Source organism: Idiotropiscis lumnitzeri, chromosome 3 (assembly GCF_059441095.1).
Source record: "Idiotropiscis lumnitzeri isolate Australia: NSW breed Sydney's pygmy pipehorse chromosome 3, RoL_Ilum_1.0, whole genome shotgun sequence".
Lineage (NCBI taxonomy): Eukaryota > Metazoa > Chordata > Actinopteri > Syngnathiformes > Syngnathidae > Idiotropiscis > Idiotropiscis lumnitzeri.
This window is the reverse complement of record NC_142393.1, coordinates 7,045,386-7,066,575: the sequence shown is the minus strand read 5'-3', so window position 1 is coordinate 7,066,575 and position 21,190 is coordinate 7,045,386. Positions and strand designations below refer to the sequence as shown.

General features: G+C 43.3%; 2 protein-coding genes and 1 non-coding gene across 9 annotated transcripts; all 3 read right to left on the bottom strand.

Annotated features, from left to right (window-relative positions):
• Positions 1–24: 24 nt before the first annotated feature.
• arhgef3l (Rho guanine nucleotide exchange factor (GEF) 3, like) lies at positions 25–6,975 on the bottom strand. Of its 5 annotated transcripts, none has more exons than XM_088290388.1 (13): positions 6,613–6,975; positions 6,407–6,484; positions 6,283–6,330; positions 4,846–4,917; positions 4,637–4,744; positions 4,405–4,563; positions 4,117–4,179; positions 2,495–2,591; positions 1,750–1,826; positions 1,382–1,639; positions 1,089–1,259; positions 695–887; positions 25–446 (listed from the first exon to the last, which is right to left on the bottom strand). In XM_088290388.1, the coding sequence occupies exons 2-13, from the start codon at positions 6,437–6,439 to the stop codon at positions 199–201; spliced, it is 1,527 nt and encodes a 508-aa protein (XP_088146514.1). In that variant the 5' UTR covers positions 6,440–6,484; positions 6,613–6,975; the 3' UTR covers positions 25–198. The 5 variants fall into 5 exon arrangements, with proteins under 5 accessions (XP_088146514.1, XP_088146511.1, XP_088146513.1 ...); XM_088290385.1 differs by having other exon boundaries at positions 6,407–6,458; XM_088290387.1 differs by having other exon boundaries at positions 6,283–6,333; positions 6,407–6,449.
• A 247-nt stretch (positions 6,976–7,222) lies between these two features.
• Positions 7,223–21,036, bottom strand: uba1 (ubiquitin-like modifier activating enzyme 1). 3 transcript variants are annotated; one of them, XM_088290780.1, is made up of 26 exons: positions 20,809–21,036; positions 18,067–18,183; positions 17,924–17,982; positions 17,265–17,433; positions 16,519–16,653; positions 16,326–16,432; positions 16,161–16,251; positions 15,927–16,059; positions 15,742–15,839; positions 14,929–15,075; positions 13,305–13,481; positions 13,093–13,200; positions 12,932–13,012; positions 12,487–12,639; positions 12,244–12,409; positions 11,958–12,154; positions 11,801–11,865; positions 11,323–11,518; positions 11,143–11,217; positions 10,864–11,053; positions 10,698–10,783; positions 10,521–10,613; positions 10,234–10,425; positions 9,868–9,969; positions 9,680–9,780; positions 7,223–8,242 (listed from the first exon to the last, which is right to left on the bottom strand). In XM_088290780.1, the coding sequence occupies exons 2-26, from the start codon at positions 18,181–18,183 to the stop codon at positions 8,107–8,109; spliced, it is 3,174 nt and encodes a 1,057-aa protein (XP_088146906.1). In that variant the 5' UTR covers positions 20,809–21,036; the 3' UTR covers positions 7,223–8,106. The 3 variants fall into 3 exon arrangements, with proteins under 3 accessions (XP_088146906.1, XP_088146907.1, XP_088146905.1); XM_088290781.1 differs by lacking the exon at positions 20,809–21,036 and adding an exon at positions 19,330–19,588; XM_088290779.1 differs by lacking the exon at positions 20,809–21,036 and adding an exon at positions 18,709–18,841.
• LOC148339684 (small nucleolar RNA U6-53/MBII-28) lies at positions 10,064–10,165 on the bottom strand. The gene has a single exon (XR_015842721.1). It is a non-coding gene; the product is annotated as a small nucleolar RNA U6-53/MBII-28 (small nucleolar RNA).
• Positions 21,037–21,190: the final 154 nt, after the last annotated feature.

Here is a 21,190-nt window from a genome sequence, read left to right as displayed (position 1 = left end):
CCACGCCTCCGCATTGTCATCAACAAACTTTTAAATGCCGGTTTATTATTACAAAGATTCACACATGGTAAAAGTACATTCCGTAACATTGTTTCAAAGCTGTACAAAATAAACTCATTCAGTGGGGTTCCCCAAAGGAGAACAAAAAGCACTCGAATGCACAATTGAGCAGATGGCCTCAACGGCCGCTCGCTCCACTCAGCGGCTGGTGACGTCGGCCATGTCGGCGTCACAACTGAGGCTGAGGTCGGCGATGTGACACAGAGTGGGGTCAGAGTTGGGAGGCGCCACCGATTGTCTGCTCTGGGCTTTCCTGTCTCGGGACTGGACCATGGCCTGGCGGAGGCACGTGACCCACTGTTGCTTACTGAAGGAGTCGTTGGCCTGTAGGTTGTAGGAGTGGGCTTTGGAGCGCCCCCTGCTGCTCACACGAAAACAGTTTTTCACTAGGAGGGCATAGGACAGAAGACAGTAGGGTGAGGAGTCAGGATCGTCAACTTCATACAAGCCAAAAAGAAATCGATTTACGCCTGAGATGTGCAGTCAGAGGAGGTAGAGTGAAGAATAAACAATCAACTTTCTCTAGTCAGGTTAATGTTTTAACTTTGTATGTTGCATATTTATCTTAGCCAGGGGCAAACAGCCATGAATCTTGACCGCACATCACTGATTCATTCACATGCAAAAGTCTTACCTTTGTCATTGCCCCCCGTGAAGGCTCCTCTGAAGGAACCCCCGCCACCCGTTTCCCCATCTGGGATCACCTCCAGATTTAAGGAGGCGTTGGGAAGAGGTTGTCTGTAGACTTGGAAGACATGACCTCCTTCCCGGTCCTCTCCCGGTCTGGTCAGCACCAGCGCCAGTTCAAAGAGGAATACATGCAGCCGCTGACGCACACACACAAAGCATTCATCAAATTTGAAAGGAAAGCAGTTTACATCCAACATCTTAACGGGTGTCAGAAAAGTTCCAGGACAAGTGTCACAAAAGGTATTTTCTAAATCCAAACTCTGTTCATTTCTAGATGCAAAACATTCTTTCTCAAACATCAGTTAGCGAACCCCAAGAAGAAGCAAACAAGACGTTACCTGGCCCTTGTTGTTCTTGAGCTCCCCGTGGCAGTAAAGGAAACGTGACTGTTGGATTTCTGGAAGCCTCTGGAGATCTTCAAGGTAGGTGAGTCCCCGCCGGTAGAATTGACACTCAGCCTCACCCGTCTTTTTGTTCACCTCCGCCACGATGCTCTGGATCAATTCCAACTAAGCATATATGAGGAATACACACATTTGACAAAAACGCCATAAAGTCGCATACTGTTCAGAGAACAACCGTGCAAATGGAATATATTTCGTAAAATATGTTTTACGGTATATTCACTCACCGCATCAGGCAACATGAACTCATCGGGGTGCTCGGCAGGCGTGCACTTCTGAATCTCTTTCAGCAAAAGAGGATATTTCACCAAACGGCTTCGAGGGAGATCCAGGAAGTTCCAGAGGTCCAGTTTTCTGCTGAATGACGATTCTTGGCACAGGCGTAAGAACCTTTCCACCTGCTTCTCGTTCTTCTTTTGGTCCAGCAGGGCTTTGGCTTCCACCTGGTTGCAGCAATATGTCACGTAGGCCTCCAGGCAAGGAAACTGCTCATTTCAAAAGGGGAGAGGCCAGAGGTTCAGGAGCAGAGTTGTGGTTGTGGCTTTGAGAGGCTAGAAGTGTAGAATCGAAAAAAAAAAAAAAAAAAAATACTAACCCAATTAATCAGCGTGGGAGCCACTTCGCCCACAGTTTTCTTCGACCCCCTCAGACGCTCCAGGCGGCTCAGGAGATCTTTTTGGGAGTAAAGAAGGCCTCTTGCGTCACAACATATACGTGTAATAACACAAAATGCCATATTACACCTAAACATGGCGTCACCGAAATTTTTAAAACATGTGAGCTCTAGTACTTCTTGGGCACTGATTAATGCGATGAGCTACTAGTTTGATACAAACTGTAAAAAGAACAAATTTGCTGAAATTACTTTTTTAATAATGTTTGTATTACACATCATTAATACTTTAGGAAATGTGATGACACTGATCACGTTAATAATTATAGGAAATGCGACACTTTAATTTGATTAAATCTCTGACAGAATTCACATTTTCAAATGAACACTTTTTCAAAAACTACAATATTAAAATCACCTCTCAGCAATATAAAGAGCAAGTGTGGGCAAACTATGGCCCGGGGGCCACACGCGGCCCGTTAAACGTTACCAAAACACTCCATCCATCTGGTCCTGGTCCGGCCCCTCTGTCAAATTTTAGAACCCATTGTGGCCCGCCAATCAAAAAGTTTGCCCACCCCTGATATAGATCATCTCAATGCAAGAGAAATGAATAATAATAATAAATTCATTATCTTTATCATGTGTAGAGAATGTGAGTTTATATGATACACGCAAACAGGCACCCATTTACCGTACGACGTGCAAAGCAAGAGATGGTGTTCACCTTCATGGAGAGGAATGAGCGAGTCCAGAGTGCCAAAAATCTGCCGGAGTTCACTCTCGGACATGATGTCCAGTTTCAGCATGGGCTCGTAGTACACCTTGGTGGCAACCACAGAAGGACACCATTAGTATTTTGATCAGTACAATTTCAATGAACAATAATGTAAAATGAACATAAATATTACAAAATATTGGTGCATACAAGTACATAAAAATTAGGCACCGGGTACAGCACTGTGAATCATAACTACGCTTGTATTCTTGATCGATGAAAGCAGGTAAGTGTGTAAAGTAAGCATAAACAAAAAAATACCGTAATGCAGAAAGTAATCATACCACCCAAACCGATTAAGCAAATAAAAATAAGGTTCAGAAGTTAGTAAGAAATTCTACTGAGAATTATTAAGTTCAACAATAAAGTAAATTCAAAGGCAATTCATAAATTTAAGTTAATTTGTGAAAATATATTATTTACTTTTACATTTTCAGAACTATTATTTGTACATATATACAGTTTGATATTCTCATTTATTCATTTAAATTCGATTTTATCTTATAAATCAGTGATTCTTAAAGTGTGTTACTAAATGATTGGAAAATGAAGCTTCATGGAGCACCCATCTTTTTTAGTCCTCTAGAACACAGGTGTCAAACTCAAGGCCCGGGGGCCAGATCTGGCCCGCGGCCACATTTTATATGGCCCGCAAAGGGGTCAACTTCCGTTTTCTAGCACATTTTCTTCACTTTTAACAACATTGAGATATGAGATATTGCCGTTTATTTGTTACCAATCCTCCCCTTTTAAAATTAATTGAAGAATTGTTTAGCAAACAATTACTTACTGGCTTCTGATTTCAAAACTGGCTATCCATCAATTTGTTGAGTGCATGTGATAACTTAAGATGATCACACATTTATATGGGTTCGCAGTCGTAGCGGTCCTCTGAGGGAAACCAGAACAACGATGTGGCCCGTTCCACAAAAATGAGTTTGACACGCCTGATTTTAGAAGGTGCGCTTGATTAAACGGTACTAGTGCAATGGAAATGAAATACATTTCCACTGCATCTTCAAAAGAAGCGAGCCATCTACAGGAGTCAAAAATGATCACAAGTGCTTCATGAATAATTTAGAAATTCATTTTTCCATCACTACGCCCACGCAGGCTCCCTTTGGTGGCATGAAATAATCACTGCCTATAGAATAAAGCCGCAGTGAATTATTTTTAAATCACTCTTCGAAATACAGAATTCAGTCATTTAATATCTATCTTTTAATTGCAAAAACATTTTTTTAGGACCTTTTTAAGATATAAATTGTGCATAATGTCACAATGGTTTATAATAGTGTAATAATCACTTTAGGACAAAATATTTTTTGCTGAACACCTACTACACTGCTGTATTTTTATGTTGGTCATTGTAGTGGTAACTTGGTGAGCCAATAATTTCTTGAGGTGGTACTATTTATTAGACAATGCTATTTAAGTCCTTTTACAAGTGTATGTAAATGGTTGATGAAGGCGGGCACCACATCGGGTCGGACCTATGATGCCTGCCTATGATGTAAGAAATATTCAAAGAAGAGAACATCGGCATTAGAGCATGTATTGCCGTTGTGTACCTTCTTAACAAGACTGAGGTCCTCAATGAGTTGTCGCTCCCCCTCAGTCAGCTCATAAATCACCTGCAGAGGAGGCGAGGACACACATCACACAACACGCAACACGCACACACTTGCATAACATGCGTGATGCGCAGACCGACCGACGTGAGCTCTCGCAGCTGACCGTTCAATAAAGGAAGTTGAGCCTGCTGTTGCAGCTCACATCCTCTTTCACAATCCTTCGCAGGGCCAATGCCAGAACATTTTTCGCTTTATTTAGCCTGCCTGAGCTCGCTCCTCACTCACCTCTTGACGTTTGATCTCCCTGGCGGTGAGGTTGTGACTTTCCACCGTGTCACTCCAGCACTGGCTGTTACGCCTCCGTGGAAACGACGAGCCCTTGTTGCGAGAGCGCAGGGGCGGCGTGGGCAAGGGCCGCGCTTCTGTGCGAAAACTAATGGAGCGCTGCAAGAACATGTGAATGAGGGCATATATGTTCGACTGGACCGGTACATTGAGCGCGTTGCTGCATTGTTACCGAAATAGACTGTCCGATGCGTTTGAGAGCAGGGGTCTTCACCGGGGTGATGACCCCTGTTAGGCTGTTTGACTTGACCACTGGTTTGACCCGTTTGTTGCTGGGCTCCTACGTGGGAAAATCAAGAGCCCAAATTCGACTTGTGTGAGAAAGCAGAGGCGCATCGGTGCGGCTCAGTGTTCCAACTTTTGTCTACATGGAAAATTCACCTCTGAGTCATTCATGTGCTCGGGTAACATTTCAAAATCCTCTGGTTCCACCTCCTCCTCCACCTCTTCGTCCTGGTAAAACAGAAGAGGACACATGCAGTGGATATAAAAAGTCTACACACCCCTGTTCAAATGGCAGGTTTTTGTGATGTAAAAAATCAAAACCATTTTTGACAATTAAAATAACCTAACATTTGAAAAATCTTTACAAGAGCGGACGTAAATATAACTTCAGACAATGTTGCAGAAGTATGCACACCTTCTTAAAATCGGCTTATATAATCTTATATTTGAGCTAACATTCACATTTAACATTTCAGGTTAAAGCGCAAGCACCATTTAAAGTGCTTCTTATACCCCCAAACACTTTTCAGATGTTCTAATAGGCTTTCCTGGCGTTTTATTCTTTCACGAAGAAGGACCCACGTTTTGTGTAAACCTAACTGCTATTAATCATTCACTACCATTGACGAGTATATACGTCAATTATCTTTGTTCAGCGGTGATGGATGGTTGGGAGAGCATATATATATATTCATTTACCACAATATCCTATGGGTCTTGAAAATTTTAAAATTCTCTAAAATGCCGAGTAGTGAATATTATGTACGGTTCATAACTCCGTCCACCTTGTCTAAGGACCCAGACGCCCTGCTGAAGAAAAACAGACCCAAAAATAGGTACTGCCACCACCAGGCTACACTGAGGGCATGCTATTATTTTAGTAATGAGCAGTGACGTTGGCACGCAACTATTTTTTTTTTAGATAGCTAAAAAGTGTCACTTTGGTTTGACAAGCCCATCGTCATCCCAAAGACAAAATGGGTTAAAACTTTTAGGTCATAATTCCAAAAAGCACAGCAAGAACAAGCGCATCTCTGCTCATCATTATCTTCCCTTCTCCAAAATATAAATTTTTTTTAAATTGAATTAATTTCTATAGGTTAAAGGTCACATGAATGGTGGAAGAAATATTGAAATGATTTACCTTGATCTTTTTTTTTTTTTAAATAGATCACAAAAGCCTGGTATTTGAAGAGGGCTGCGTAGACATTTTACATCCCCCCCCAAAACCAAAAAATAAATAGGGCAAAAACGGCAGCGTCATGAGAGCTCAGGAAAGTGGAACAAGAGAAGTTGTGCGGCGTGGCCTTCTCATTTCCTGTGTGGCTCTTTCAAAGAGGAAGAGTGTTGAAAATGGGCTTGTGTTGTTAAATGCAAGAGGATGAGGGCTTCCTTTTGTTGTAGATGCAGAAATCGAACACATTTGGAATTGCTGTCAGTGAAATACAACCATGATCCACAAAATAAACATGAGGGAACATCTGTGAGGTTTAAAAGCTTTTGAGCACACAACCACTTTGTGGTCTCCAAGGTAAGAGTGACGAACACCCGCCGGCGACAAAGACGTCAAGAGGGGAGTTAGAGACAACTCACTTCTGGGATTCTGATGACGGGTTCAGTGGTTGAGTCTTGTTTTCTCTTCTTCTAAAATAAGACAATCCAGAGTGTCACTTTTTTTTTTTAATGTGATACCATCATGTGGCGCCGATTTACTTACTCCAGCATGGTCACAAGTGGTTGAGGACTGCATTTCTCCTGCTCTTTGTGACCTCAAAAAATATTTTGAAATTAATTTCTTGGAGAAAAAAAAAAAGTAAATTACTCATTACCATAATATAGGAACAAAGTTGCAGGACATGCTAATTTATCTTTTTTTTTTTTTCATGAATAGTTGCATCAATTAGCTTTGGACATAAATCATACCAGTGTGTCCTCGATTCACAGCTTTCTTCCACTTCCATCTTCCGTCATTAGATCCGTGTCACAAATCCATTACATTCCAATCAACAGTTGAAAACCAGCCAGGCTCGCTTGTTTCAGTGCTCGTGTGACGCTGTGCAATTCAACAGCAAACAGCGCGGTCCTTCCACCTCGTTTGCGTCGTTATCTCACGCAACCACATCCTTTCGGGGCTGTACTTTACAATGTATGCGCTCTTCTCAGGGACACCAACTAACCTACTTGTATCTGACACACATTACACGTATCTGACTAACGGATGAGTGAACTCAAGCTGCAACATTTCGTCAAGAGAAGAGGAAGTGAGAGTACGTTTTGTAAAAGGCAAATTTGATTAAGTGCAATTGTAGATCTCCAAAATCAATGACAAGTTGTAAAAGAAGTAGAAAAAAATAACCTCGCACGTATTCCTGCGTGGGAGGTCTTTAGTGGAGTCAGGCAGGGTTCTATGGAGTTAAAGTGCAATTCAGTTAAACACTGATGTGACTGTTATATTTTAATACAAACACACAAGTTATTTGCGGTATTAACCACCACCGCAAAAGAGGGCGTAAAGAAAAAAAAAACTCACAAGTGATGATTTGACATTTATTCACTATCAAGCTAAGTGCTCCCATATCAAGATACATTACCTTGCTTTTACACTGTAATGTCATTATAAGAGTTTACACGGTAGAGAGAAGAGTTTATCATCTACATGTTGTGTGAGCCCTAATTAGCCCAGGAAAAAATAAAATACAAAAAAAGAAAACAAAAACAAAGACATGAAATAAAAAGAAATCTGATTCAATGTGCAAGAGCACTCAACACACTGCAACGAGTGCTTACTGAGGTGAGGTGCCTTAACCCCCCCCCCCTTCCGCAATGACGAGGGGTTTAACTTTTGCGTGCTGACGAGGTAATTTAGGCGCAATCTGATCTTCTGGCGTCCCACAATCAAAAAAATTTTGTGTTATGGTAGAATTAGGGGAAGTGGTACAGTACAGTCAATGGATAAAATTCATGTATCATTTTATTTATTTTATTGGGGATGAAGGGGGGGGGTTCTTCTATGCAACATGTAAAAAGAAGGAAACAGTCATGTGACATGTAATGGAGTTCTGAGTAGCAACATCACTCAGGCTTTGACTGAGCCCTGAAGCGCTGCAAATATCTCAGGACGTCCGGTATATGTACAGGTTTCCTGCCCCCTTGCAACAGCCGTGTCTCGAAGTACTGAGCACAAGTGGATCCCTCACACACACGCTACCAGTGAGTCAGCTCAATGGGGCTTTGTACACCGAGGCACGGGTTTCACACAAACCACAGGCCTTGAAAACAAAAAAGATCAATTTGTCCTATTGAGGAGACCTGCACCACCCTAGTCCCCCGCCCGCAAAATTACCTCAACCCCTCATAACAAACACTTGTCTCCCTCCAGTAACCCCCAACCTCCCTCAGGTGGGTCCAATGTGGAGCTCAGCGAATCGTGTATCTGACGTACGGCACTTCCACGTCTTCGTCCGACATGTCGTTGCAGCACAACTCGAACACCAGAGCTTTGACGTGTTTGCCCAACTTCTTCTTCGACACCTTGGTCACAATCTCAGTCATCCTACGGGACACAGAAGAAATGGTTTTAGGGGACGGCAACTATCAGATTAATGCATCTGAAATATTTTGGGAATTGCCTATTTTACTTTTTATCCCATCAATTGATCACGAAATCAGATGAATTGATTTAAGACGTTTAAGATGAAAAAGTGTAGTTCTTTTTTTGCCCACTTGGGGTCGCCATCCCCAAGCTCTACCGTGTTACTACGGCCATATGCAAATCATGTATGAATGTGATCGTTACGTATTTTCCCTTCCTGCTTGTTCTATAAAGTGACCGAGAGCGCTCCAGTGCCGGCATCAGTGGCATTACAGTTAGGCGTGGGAATCTATGGGTACCTCACGATTCAATTTGATTCAGAGACCCACAATTTGACATGTAAAACACAGGTACCTTTCTAAAACAAGAACAGCAAAGTCAAGCAATGATTTATATTTTACACTTTGACTTATTAAAGTGGCAAGACAACCTGGATTCCGTGTCAACACAAATTTCAAAAAGTGCCAAGGGCAGCATTTGCTGTCAAATTTACAAAAACCTTTGAACATAATCTGATCTGTATTTTAAAACTTTAAAGTGCAATAAGCAGCATCTGAATGACAATACTGTGCAACGTAATGAACGATGCCTTTATTTATCCGTGCGTTTTAACGAGAATAGCTTTTTGCCCGTGTGCGTTTTGCTTGTTCTGCCATTTTGTCCCATATTAGCTCAGCCCCAGCACAAACATCTGACATACAAACACACGTAAGTGCTATTATGTGGGCCGACAATTATATAAACTTGAAATATCAAATACAAACAACATAGAAAAAAAACGATTAGCGTTCCCACCCTTAATTATAATGCCTTATTGGCTAGCAATGGTTGGCTATATTAAACTGATACACGCTACCTCGCGTTTGTTATTTCCTGGCTAGAGCATTAGTCACTATGGTGGAACAGTGATGTGTCAGTTGAGGCTAGAGAGAGATGTGCTAAGAAAGCGCTTGTTGTTTCTTTAATAAAATGACTGAAATAGCTAAACAGCCTGTTAAGGATAAGACTTTTTTTTTTTAAACTAGTGATGGTTTACATTAAGCTTCTGGTGATATTGGACACTCCACTAGATAGTGCCTTTGAATTAAAGATAAAGGCTACCGCAGTGCAAATGTGTTATATTTAGACAGCATCTTTAAACCAAACAAAGAGTTCCACTTTGAGGAGTCAAAAATGACCACAAGTGCTTCACGAAGCTTTATTTGTCCATCACTTAGTTTTAACTAGCAACGGGAGGCTACATTCTATTAGCCAACGATATTTATTTTAGCAGAGATGTGCAGCCGAGTGACTAATGTTCAATAAATACAAATCTGTGAACCCGCAACAAGTGAACTGTGACGTAGCAAGGAGCAACTGTAACCCATTAATCATTATAGCCCCGACACGAGTACTCACGGTAGATCAAGTCTCTCTCTGAGTTTGGCAGCAGGCATGAAGAATGAGTAGAGCATGGACACTCCCTGAGAAAGCATGGTGATCTCCAACTTATGGTCATTCTGAAAAGTAAAAACAAGTTTATTTTAATGCAAGGGACACAATAAAGTAGTGAAACGAACAGTTTCTTTAAGCAGATGAACGCATACTTTAAAGTAGTCCAGAAACTGCCGCAGTGTCATCTCCTCTCCACTGGGCTGCAAACCACTGACTTCAAAACGATCCCATAACGTCCACTCAATTTCATAGTACTGGAAGACAAAGGCCAAAATGGGAAAATAAATCATCACGTTCAACCTCGCAGCCTACAGTAGGCGGGCAAATTGTCTCCTCAGCACACACTGAAACCATCAGCGTGAGAAGTTCAGTAGAACGCACTTGCACCCCGACAGATAAACTGCATCTGCCTGATGCATCAGTATTAGCATGGCTGGATCATCATGGGAGCTAACAACTGGTGGGAATTTTCTGTGAGCTACACACGTGTGAGGCAAAAAAATGTGTCGCAATCTTACCTTGTGTCTGGGAGCAGCGATGGGCTCGGAGAAGGCAAAGAACGGCAGCGAGAGATTCATGAATCCGTTCTTAAATGACTCCAACTTCTTATGCCCTTGGACGATCTTGATGAGCTCGAGGCACACCAGACCCACCACAGCAGCTGTGGTGGTTGCAATGGCGGGAATGATCTTGCCAGCTATAAGTTTGCTCTGGATGGTGGGAGAATAAAGACATGACATTCAGAGATGACCAAGTCTCGAACAGGAAAGTAGAGGAGTGATAATTTCCACGACGAAGCACCTACATTGTGTCGGTCAGTCGGGGGGATGTCATAATTTTCCGCTCTCAGGTTGGAGGCTGCGACGATGAAGTCCATGTGGAAGTTGGTATCGTCATCCTATCGAGAGGGAGCGCAAATCAGAACATTGAGAGACCAACAGAAAAAAGGACACTGGAAAAGGAAGGAAAACAGAAAACATACTTTTTCAAAGTCGATAGCGCAGAGTTTAAACTGAGAAGACTCAGGGGGAGGCAGCAGCACCTTCAGCTCCTCTAGCCTAGAGTCATCTGTTAAAGCCAAATGACATTTTACTTCAACCAAGAAAGCCAATTTGACACTGATGACATTCCTAATCATGCCCTCTTACCAACGGATGAATTGCTATTCTGTAGGTCCTGATCAGAGACGTGGATTTTCACCCCTGAACGTGGCGTGAAAGTAGGCACCTTGACCTCTTGTGAGAACTTGATCACAGCGGCACGATCGGTACAGCTTTCTATGCCATACGACTGGGCAAACAGGTTGGCGGCAGCCGCTATGTAGTCTATGTGCAGGTCCTACGAGACAAACCAACCTCTTGTTATGATCTGTTGGGTACGCCGCTTGAGGACAAAACAGGACGAGGGAATAACAAAAGCAAACTCACGTTGCTAGTGCTGAATTCTAGGGGGTGAGGACACCTCTTTGGACCGGACCAGAAGGGGGCGCCAGAGCTGGTTAGCTGCAATGTTTTGAGGCAGAGACTTAGTTTCAACTTTTTTTTTTTTTTTTTTTAAACAATATTAAATTAAGTGGAGGAGGGAGAAAAGTGTTGAAAAATGAATACCTGATCTGGAGGGAAGTTGTGCAATAGCTGGCGGATGTTGTTGCTGTATTGGCACTGCCAGTGGTTGCGTGCCCAGGCGACGCAGTCGGCAAAATTGCGGGGGCAGTCTGTGACCAGAGTCTTGTAAACAGCCTCCAGCAACTCAGCAGACTGGCCTCCGGGAAGTTTCAGGGTGCGCTCCATAAACTTGGGATCACTGCAAGACAATCCAGCAGGTAGACCAACACAAACCATGAGTCTCGTTACTTCAGAGAAAGCAGCAGTCACAAAGTAAAAAAAAAAAGAACTCATGATGGGTTTAGTGAAATAAAAAACGCTTTTTATGATTCTACACTTTGTTTTTGGTTGTGACAACACAAGCGAGCACTTTAGTTAGAGAAGCTGCGTCACCTCAAAACACAAAGGCCTGGGTGCAGCAGTAGACTAACCACAAAAAAAAAAAATAGCTACAAGAATGCTGCCAGGGAAGCCAACTTACGAGAGATACTGCATGGCGTTCTCTGGCGGCTGCTTGAAAAGCCCTTCAAACTCATCGCGGGCCCACTAAATCGAATAAGTGTGGAGAACACATCAATAATCCGCTTGACTCAAACTGTCTCCCCCCCTAAGTGCAACTATTGCGCACGTTCACTCACCTGCAATGTGTGCTCAATGGCATTTGGGAAGTTCTTGAGGGTACAGATGGGGATGGACTTCTCTGGTGGGTCCTGGCTGGAACTGTACGACTCCGTAAGGAAGGGGATGACAACCTGGACATTGCCTTTAGTACCCAGCGTACCGGACTCCAATAAAGGTTTACGATAGTACACACATCTTCTATCCATGTACAAACCTGTACCAAAATAGAAAAAAAAAAAAAAAAAAAGAATCAGATGAAACACTGCAAGGCAGGACGGAAGAAAGATGACTATGGTTACGTACGAGCATCAACATTGTCCAGTGCATTGGCGACGCCATCGAGGCTCTCAAAAAAGTCGTCATCGTAGACTCTCTCCGTGTCGGGGCCAACCCTGTTCTGGTGACCGGTAATCTTGATGGAGGGGTTCATCTGCTTAACTGCGGCTGCAGCTGTGTCACTTTTCATTTTCTGTTTACGGCACAAAGACGTGAGCAACGGAATTGTCGGGTGGTCTGGTTGAACACATCGACGACGACGACACCTACGGTAACGTCTGATTGTCTGAAGAGGAACTGTCTGTTGAGGTTAGACTTCTCGATGGTGTCCATATCTGTCACAATGATTTCACCCTCGCCGCCGGCCAGTCCAATCATGGCAAAGTTTTTTAAGAGCTCACAGCCAATAGCACCAGCTCCAACCTGCAAATCCAGCAAATAAAATAATCGTCCAACCGAAACAGTAGATCTATAACAATAAAGTAAAAAAAAAAAGGAAAAGATCATATAATGGTGCCGTATTTTATGTCACATGAGAATTACACAATCCCAAATCAATGGACTATTGTTTTAGCACTTTTCGCTTTGGGGCTAGAATTAATCTTTAGTCTTCGTGTGGATAAGTCCAGAGCTGCATTTGCTGTCATCAAACGTATCATTCCAATCTGCTTCAGTTACAGGCCATTAATGCCAGTGGATGGCATCACAGACTCACCAGGAAGTAGCGCTGCTTGGCAAGCAAATCCTGCAGCTTGGTGCCAAAAACTGCAATCTGTCCATCGTACCGACTGTTCCTCTGGGGAAGAAAGTGAAAGCGTTGGTGAGCTTAACGCCACCGTCAGGATTCGTATTTGTGGGGGATTTAATAACACTTACAGGGGCACACTCTTCCTCTTTGAGTACAACTCCCTCCTCTTCTGCCAGGCACTCCAATGCATCAAAGTACAACCACTGCATAATAGGCATAAATTTTCCTGTGCATGCCTAAAAAAAAAAAAAAACGGCACACAGAAATCAATGAAAAAACATGAACGCATAATTGCAGTTGATAGCGTAGTTTAAAAGTAAGCCAACAGCTCCCAACTGACCTTCATCACTTCCTGTGCAGCGAGACCACCAATGAAGGCGTTGACGGGGGCCAGGTCGCCAGCAGAGACATAGCACAGCTTTTTGATGAGCGCCTCATCGAGCTGCTCTACTTTAGCTGATCCAGACAGTGCAGCGTTCAGCTCCTTGGACAATGTCAGCATCTCTTCACCGTCAGCCTGGAAGGAAGAGACAACAAAATTAGCACTCGAGCAAGATTCAAACAAAGAATTATCTATTGATTTTCCCTTACATAGCCGGATATCGATTCATAAAATCATTAATCGATATTTAACCCACAATAAAATGTATGGTTGGAAAACTTCTGTATGCTATTTAGAACTAAAACCTCATTTCATCACAAGGTGGCAGATATCTCTAAAACAAGGTCAAAAAGACACGTCAGCTCTCCTGTGAAAATCATCAAAGAGTGATCAACTCATCCATGTCAGTATCTAATGAGTTGCATGCTTGTTAGGACAATAAATTGTACATGTATATTGACGCGGGGAGCTGTTTTCCATCGACTGAGCGCTTGTGTCGAGTTCCAGGAAGCAAGGCCTCAATGTTAATGTGCTATAAGCCGTTTTAACGCAACTGTGTTGTGGCCAAGAAATTGGTAAAAACCCATCCGAGGCCTGCAAGTCTTGAACACTTTTGTTGTGTTGTATCATGTATTTACTGCGACAAAGTGAGGAGATGACAATCCTATATGGCGATTAGTGAGAAGCCAACGAGAATAGCAATAGGCTAACTGCTATGCTAGCACATAAGTTACATGTACTACTAAATGGAGATACTTTATTGGATGCTAATTTTGAAGGTAGCTTGGATAAAATACCCATTATTAACAGTTAATTTATTTTGGTTATATGAAATCTAAAAATGTATCCAATTCATTCAAAGTAATTGACCCATTTCAATAATTAAAATACAGAATGTGAAATGCTATGCTACTTTTTCTATAGGTTTCCCAAATAATTTTGTAATAGAATTAGAATTAGAAATCCCTTTATTGTCATTGTACTCAAGAGTGCAACGAGATTAGTATAGATTGATTTGAATATCAGATTAATTACCTTTGAGAATACATGACAAATATAATAGATTAATGGTGATTATATATGTTATGCTGTGTGTAGATTCTTTTTTTCTTGGATCCTGAACCTTACCTGGTTCAGTGGTGAGCCAAAAGGACACAGACAGGACTGTGGTGTGGCTAGCCATTGCACTTGCCCTGAAGATGTCAAACTTAAAATTCCTTCTTCTCATTGACACAGATAAGAATACGCACAAAAAAAAACTACCCGTGTAGTAGCAGACCAATCGGAACAGTGGATCTGTTTCTGTTCATAGAAGAGCTCTATTTAAGTTTCCTTTTCAAAGAGTTTGCTCGTTTGCCACATTGTGTTGTGAAGTATAGAATAAATTCATAATGTTTTACTTCCCACGACAAGCTTCTTGCGAGTTGTAGTGAGGATAAGTGTAAATGTTTGGCACTTTTTTTGTTAAACAAAGCCTGGCATGTGGATGGAATTGATTTAAATTGGTTTGATCAGGTCAGTTGCAATACACACACGATTAATCTTACCGCAAAAACAAAGTAAGGCCTAACAAGATGACTACCTGGTTCCATGGCGCAGGCAGACGGTTGTTTTTCTTCTGGAAGGTGTGGATGGCCTGAAAGCCCACATGTAATTGTCCTGGACGCTCAAACTTGCCAAAGTCTGTCATGATGAACTCTGGTTCAGCCATGGAGGACGAAATGGATTTCTACAGCCCCAAGATCAATACAGGAGGGTAAAAATAAATAAATGTCACTCAGTTTCACCCCAAAAAAACCAAAAAACATTTGTATAACAAGTAAAACTTTTTTTAAACTAAATTCTGGGTTTCTATTTTCCAAACAACTGTTTTTCACAATGAAGAGAAACAATTCTTAGCTTGCTAAAATTTTTGGGTGTCACTTTGTCAGAACTGTCGCCACTTCCTTGTGTGCTTTCTATAAATACAACTGATCTGGCTGGAAATTCATAAACATAAAGGTCCCCGACCTGAGTAAGTGTGCGCTCCAACCCCCAGTCACTATCATGAGTTCAGAAACCAATAAATTCAATCAAGGAGGCGTGGCGATGGCACCATCAACCGGGACAAGGGGGCTTGCTCCCCACACACTTGCGATACCATCTCAAAAGCGGCAGGGGAGGGGGTTTGAACAGCTTTATTTTAAAGCTTTCCCGACCCAATCAGCTATTTTTAGACATGCCACACAAGGAAGAGAGCTGACGAGGGCCGAAGTGACAGTTGAAACTGTCAGCAAGCTAAGAGATATACTCTTTAGTAAAAAAAAAAAACAATTTAAAAAAAAAAAAAAAAACCTTTGTCACAAAAGGAAAACCCAACTACCAAAATTGCGCATTTATGATCTACTCAACTTACAAAAGTGAATTTCTTGGGCATTTTGACCTGGGAAACAATTCCTCCTCTAACATAATCGGTAAATCCTGCCGTATCACAAATGCTGAAGGTGTAGGGACCTGGACAGAGATCGACCACGTCAAGCAAGTCATGTTCGTCACAAGACCAACGGCAATATCAATCATGGAAACACAAACGCGTCTTACCCAGAACTTTGATCTCAACCGGCTGGCAGCCATTTAGCTCGGTCATTCCCTGAACCTCTGAGAAGGTTACAAAGTCACCGCTCTCAAAACCATGCCGGGCCTCATCCAGGCAAGTCACAACACCTGAATTGTCCTGGAGAAAATATTTGTTTTTCCGTCAACAATTAACACTGAGGTTATCTGTGAAATGTAATAATGGCCTTTTGCTAAACAAAGCAAGTTAAAGGGACAAACCTTTGTGATCATGGAAATCATGGCACTCAGTGGCTGTTCTCCATTAGTATCATGCACAATCATCTCTTCACCAAAGTCACAAAAAAGCTGGCTACAAAAGAATCGAAGCGTCAGAGAGCTCCCGTCACCGTGTGGAAGTCAAACGAAGGATGTTCGGGATCTTACCCAAACAGACCCCGAGTGTCTGCGATGATGATCTTGATGCCTTTGCTGTGGCAGAACTCTCCCAGTTTTTGCTGCTCATCAAGGGTGGAGTTGGTCAGCACTACGACCTGGATTAGAAAAAGCGCAACATTAAAAAAGTTCTTATTTGTCCGTACCATCACCCCTGACTGAGTTTCCAAAAAATGGCTGATACCTGGAACTTGGTCAGGAAGTCTTCTGTGAGTGCACCCGTATATGCAGCCACGGGTACATAGTTGTTGAGTTCAGCCAGACGGGACTGACTAACTTCTGCTCTGTTCTTCCCCAGATCCTCTTCGCGAATATAAAACTAAATGCAGAAAAATAAATAAAAATCAGCATCATAATGCCATAAAAGATATATTCTTGCACGCTGTTCTTAATTTTTGGGGAATACTGTCAGTATCAATCGAGCACTAATCTAAAGCCTCAGCTTGAAATGAGGTGATGCTCATGATTCAACGGAAAGCTACCTCTGTAATGATGTCATAAAACTGTCCTGAGATCCACTGTGATTACGATTCAACCAGAGGCCACCCACTGATACATTTGGGTCAGTCTTTCACGGTAATTGAGGGGCGGGTTTGCAATGTAACTTTGTTTGGAATGAAAGCAGTACAAAGCCTGTTCAAACAATATTGAGGAAAATGAGCACAGTAAGAGAATTGAAATTCACTTTATCAAAATCAACCTAAATGCTGCTTTGAGATGGCAAAATGAGTTTAACGAAGTGATTCGATCATGTCAGCGTATGGTTAGGATTTGGGATTCGCAAATGAATTCTCATTAGATCAATTTGCAGTTTGGGGAAAACACAGGAGACCAAACTGATTATCAACCGTCACCCGACGAAATCATGTGACATTTAAAACCTGCGCAAATCGTTAAAGACGACGACTCTCAATGCACATGTCCGCTCACCTGAGAAGAGAGGTCTCTCCATTCCGCTGCACCTTCGTCATGGACGGTGACACTTCGTACACCCCCGAGAATGACGTTCTTGGCAATCTCCACTCCGAGGCCTCTCATACCGGAGATGAGCACATTGGAGTTTTGCATGCGCTTCATTGCAGCATGGCCCAACACGTACCTGAAGAAGGAATAGTTGGGACAATGTCAGTCCCATTAAGTGGCCTCATTAAAATCACTCATGGACATGTAGCAGAATAAAAAAAAAAAAAACCTGTTGGTCATATTATGTGGCGAAACGTTGCGTGTAGCTGGATGCTGTCAAGGTTACCACGTCCACATCTTCAGAATGAAATGTCAACTGAAATAATGCCCTTTCAGGAATCCTAAATATTAGTTAAACACTAAAGTCAGCTTGCTCACTGAAGCTTGTTGCTAAGTCACAGGCCACGGTGGGAGCATTAAATGCTTATAGTCAAAATTCACCACAATATCAGCAAGCTCATATTTTGCTTTTTACATGTAAGAGGGTGTATGTGCATGACCATTATCCATTTCTAACAGCAAAACATGTTTTATACAAGAAATGTGAAAATATAAAACTGTCTTTTGGAGAAATCAGGCACAAGAAGCTTCGTAATACTACTCTGAAAGCAAGAATGAAGCCTTACAGTTGTCTGGAGTACAGGCCTTCATCAATCTCAGCGTCATTGCCATTCTTAGCCATGCCCTGCCAGAAAGAACCAAATGAGATCATGAGAATCGTGGAAAGTTTATTCCTAACTAGTCATCTCCAGTAGGAGAATGCGCTTACGTTGGCAGGTGTATGGGACAGATCAGTTCTGACGGAGTTTGAGGAGGAGCAGTGGGATCCCGTCTTCGTCTCTGTTCCTGACAAGCGACGTTTCTTGGACAGCGGCGAGCTGGACATCTGTGGGTGGGCGAAATTTGAATTGACATTTTCAATGAGGTACTATCAGCAAGGAATAAATGACAACTAAGTCACGGACGACGTGGATGCATCTAAATCGGACTGAATCCGGGTCATTTTGATGAGAAGGGATTTCTCATGCAGAAAGCAGCTGGGGCTGGCTTTGAGCCATCAGCAAATCTGCTAGACAACACAGCGAACCTAGGAAGAGCTATGAATAGCAGCATTATGTGCTGCTTTCATGCAGGCACAGGTCTCCCTTGTTGATGGCGCTCTATTGTGTACAGACCTGGATTTGGGCGAGGAACAGAAAAACGCTGAATCATTCAAACTTTACTGCGGTTAACACTTGACAATAACTCGCAGGTGTGGCCACAAGAACGAACCATACACAAACCGAAAGGACGAGTCTCTTCCGGATGGTGACCAGTTAAAATACGCCCTAGTACGCGAGGTGACAAAAAGGCCGCAGCGTGTCGGAATCATAAACCATCAAGTAACCAGCGTCGATCAGGGACAGTTTACCGTGTAAAGCAGTTTTTGAAACCCTCGAACGATCCGGAAAAGCAGCAGCCAGTTGGCGTACAGGACAAAATTCACAGTTCGGTTGAGCATAACAGTGGATGTCGGGTGAAAACCGAAAGTGTTCCCGCACACGGTCCACGACTGCACGCTCCCTGACGCTGGCTCATTTGCGCAACGCGATAAAAGCTAGCGAGGAAGCCACTTCAAAGGCTTTAATACAACGCCCCAGAAAGCGCGTCAGGGCTTCGTGGAGGCCGGCGAGAGGCGACCGGCTGCGTGCCACTAATCGGTTAAGTCGTTTTGGCGAGCGGACGGGGTGGCAACATGAATAAGTTAAGAGGCAAAGCCCAACGCCATTCGGACGACAGCCGCGGCCTCGAGGCCTCGTTCGGTCGCTCGGCCGGCACCACACAACTTTACCGGCTCGCTAACAAAACGACCAGCAAGCGCGGATCGTCCTGAAAGCTTCCGATCACATCTCAGCGTACCGATTCGATTGTATGTTAAAAAAGGAAGCGGACACAATGCGGCGTCAAACATGCGCGATCACATACGACCCGTTTGCGCTAACTCGGCTCTTAGCCGCTTCCACTCGCACCCCATTGATTTCTCTTTTCTTACCAATAATCCTTCCCGGGGCCTTTCCAATGCGAACCCGCTCCCCTCCCGTTGCGTTCAGATGTCAGCGGTCGGAAATATGTCGACGGGCGGGAAGAAGAGGAGGGGGAAAAAATCTTGATGAAAAAGATCGGCCTGCTCGCGCTATATTGTCGAGTCACTATGTGCTTGCAATGCGAGGGCTCTCCAATGCAATAGTTGCTGGCTGGCTTTACGACTGCAGACGGGAACAAAACCAAAATGGCAGATGGGGAGAAAGGGGCGGGGGGAGGCGTGACGCGCGGCCCGAAATATTCCACAGGAAAGGTTGGCTTCGGCCACGCGGCTCATGCACGCCGACGTGCCATTGGCTGTGCGCACTCACTCGCCCCGCCCCCCGTGGACACGGCCGCATGGAAAGTAGTACTTGCACTTACTGTACAGTACAATCAACTACAGCGTCTACCAATCAAGCCATTCACAAGCCCAAGTATCCCCTCAACGCTTTATATTTGCGACCTAGTAAAGAGAATGACGAGAGATCGAGCCATAAAAAGACCATCTTTGTTTCAGCAAATCACCTCACTGTGGACAATTATAAATACACACAAAACACATTTTGTCCCTCTGTGCTGCTACACTTTAAATATCTAATCTGATGACGAGCTCAACCAAACAGCACAAATAAAGGGTGGGCCATATATAAGTTAAAGCGCTGCTGAGCGTTCTGAGCCATCGGCTAAATAGAGGTTAAGGGTGAGGAGCGTTCATATCTGAAGAAGAATAAGAGTATTGGGGGAGGGGGTGCCTGCCTCCTGAATGACAAAGGCTCACGAACGTGCGGGCCGCACATTCTCGGGTACACATGTCGACATGGGTCCTACAAGTCTGCTTGTCTTTTCACCCCATCGTGATTTACAAAACAACATTTAGAGCACGGCGTCACCGTTGCTACAAAATCTTAGTAAAATGTCACAGATCACATAGGCAGCATAACTTGGCAAGCTCGAGAAGATGCTCGGCATTCTGTGGCCGGTAACGTCGATCGCGTTTCGATTAACGTCGCAGCGTGCTAATCTGAGCGTTCACCTCGCAATCGAAGCCAGTTCCATGGAATAGTTACAGCAGGTTCGGGCCAACGTATCTTCATGTAAATGATAATGGGCATATGCGTAACTTTTAGCACATCTTAATGCTCACAGCAAAGTGTTTCCATGCGTCATTGAAGAAACCAAAGAATAAACAACTTCAGGGAATGCCCAGATGTTAATTGAAAACACTTGACCACGATTTTGCTGTAGTGGAGAACCGAACTAGTGCGGCGTTCTTCCAATATACCGACTGCGTAGTTGTTAGCGTTTGTGCACCTAGCTAGCCTGTGAGCTATCTAGCCACCCAATGACTTCTCCCATCTCGTGCCGCTATCTTCGTTAGCCTGCTAACATTAGCTACGTAGCTCGCGCTAGCATTCACGAGAAGCTTACACAAGTGTGCACAACTTACCACATCCGATATTACTCTGCCTGGTCTGTAGTATTAAAAAAAAGTCGGCCTGTAGAAAAACAAAAACGTCCGAACAAACCGCGTGGCAATTGAACGCCGCTGCTGATGACAGTGAGAAAAGTATGTCACGGTGGCGGGCTCTGCGTGAGTTTTTCCGCTGTACGACTTGCTGCCCGGTGCTTGCTGGCTCAAGCGTTCCCCCCCCTCACTATTTCAGTAGAAAGCAAAGCAAAGCAGCAACATGTGCACGTTACAGGCGCAACCATCTTACCCTTTCAGACCATTCAATGAAATACTTTTGTATAACTTATTTCATGATTGAAATTCCATCATAATGTATGTAAACTCAAAATTACCATTCTAAATTAATCGATAATTGGAC

What these genes read in the sequence shown, in the direction of transcription:
- uba1 (XM_088290779.1), bottom strand. Translation starts at nt 18,798, where the DNA reads ATGCTCAACCGAACTGTGAATTTTGTCCTGTACGCCAACTGGCTGCTG. An exon ending in TCAGACAATCAGACGTTACC is followed by an intron (nt 12,410 to 12,486) that starts GTAGGTGTCGTC and finishes TGCCGTAAACAG; the next exon opens with AAAATGAAAAGTGACACAGC. An exon ending in ACTGGACAATGTTGATGCTC is followed by an intron (nt 12,155 to 12,243) that starts GTACGTAACCAT and finishes ATTTTGGTACAG; the next exon opens with GTTTGTACATGGATAGAAGA.
- arhgef3l (XM_088290384.1), bottom strand. Translation starts at nt 6,650, where the DNA reads ATGGAAGTGGAAGAAAGCTGTGAATCGAGGACACACTG. An exon ending in AGCACATGAATGACTCAGAG is followed by an intron (nt 4,745 to 4,845) that starts GTGAATTTTCCA and finishes TTTCCCACGTAG; the next exon opens with GAGCCCAGCAACAAACGGGT. An exon ending in ACCTCAGTCTTGTTAAGAAG is followed by an intron (nt 2,592 to 4,116) that starts GTACACAACGGC and finishes GTTGCCACCAAG; the next exon opens with GTGTACTACGAGCCCATGCT.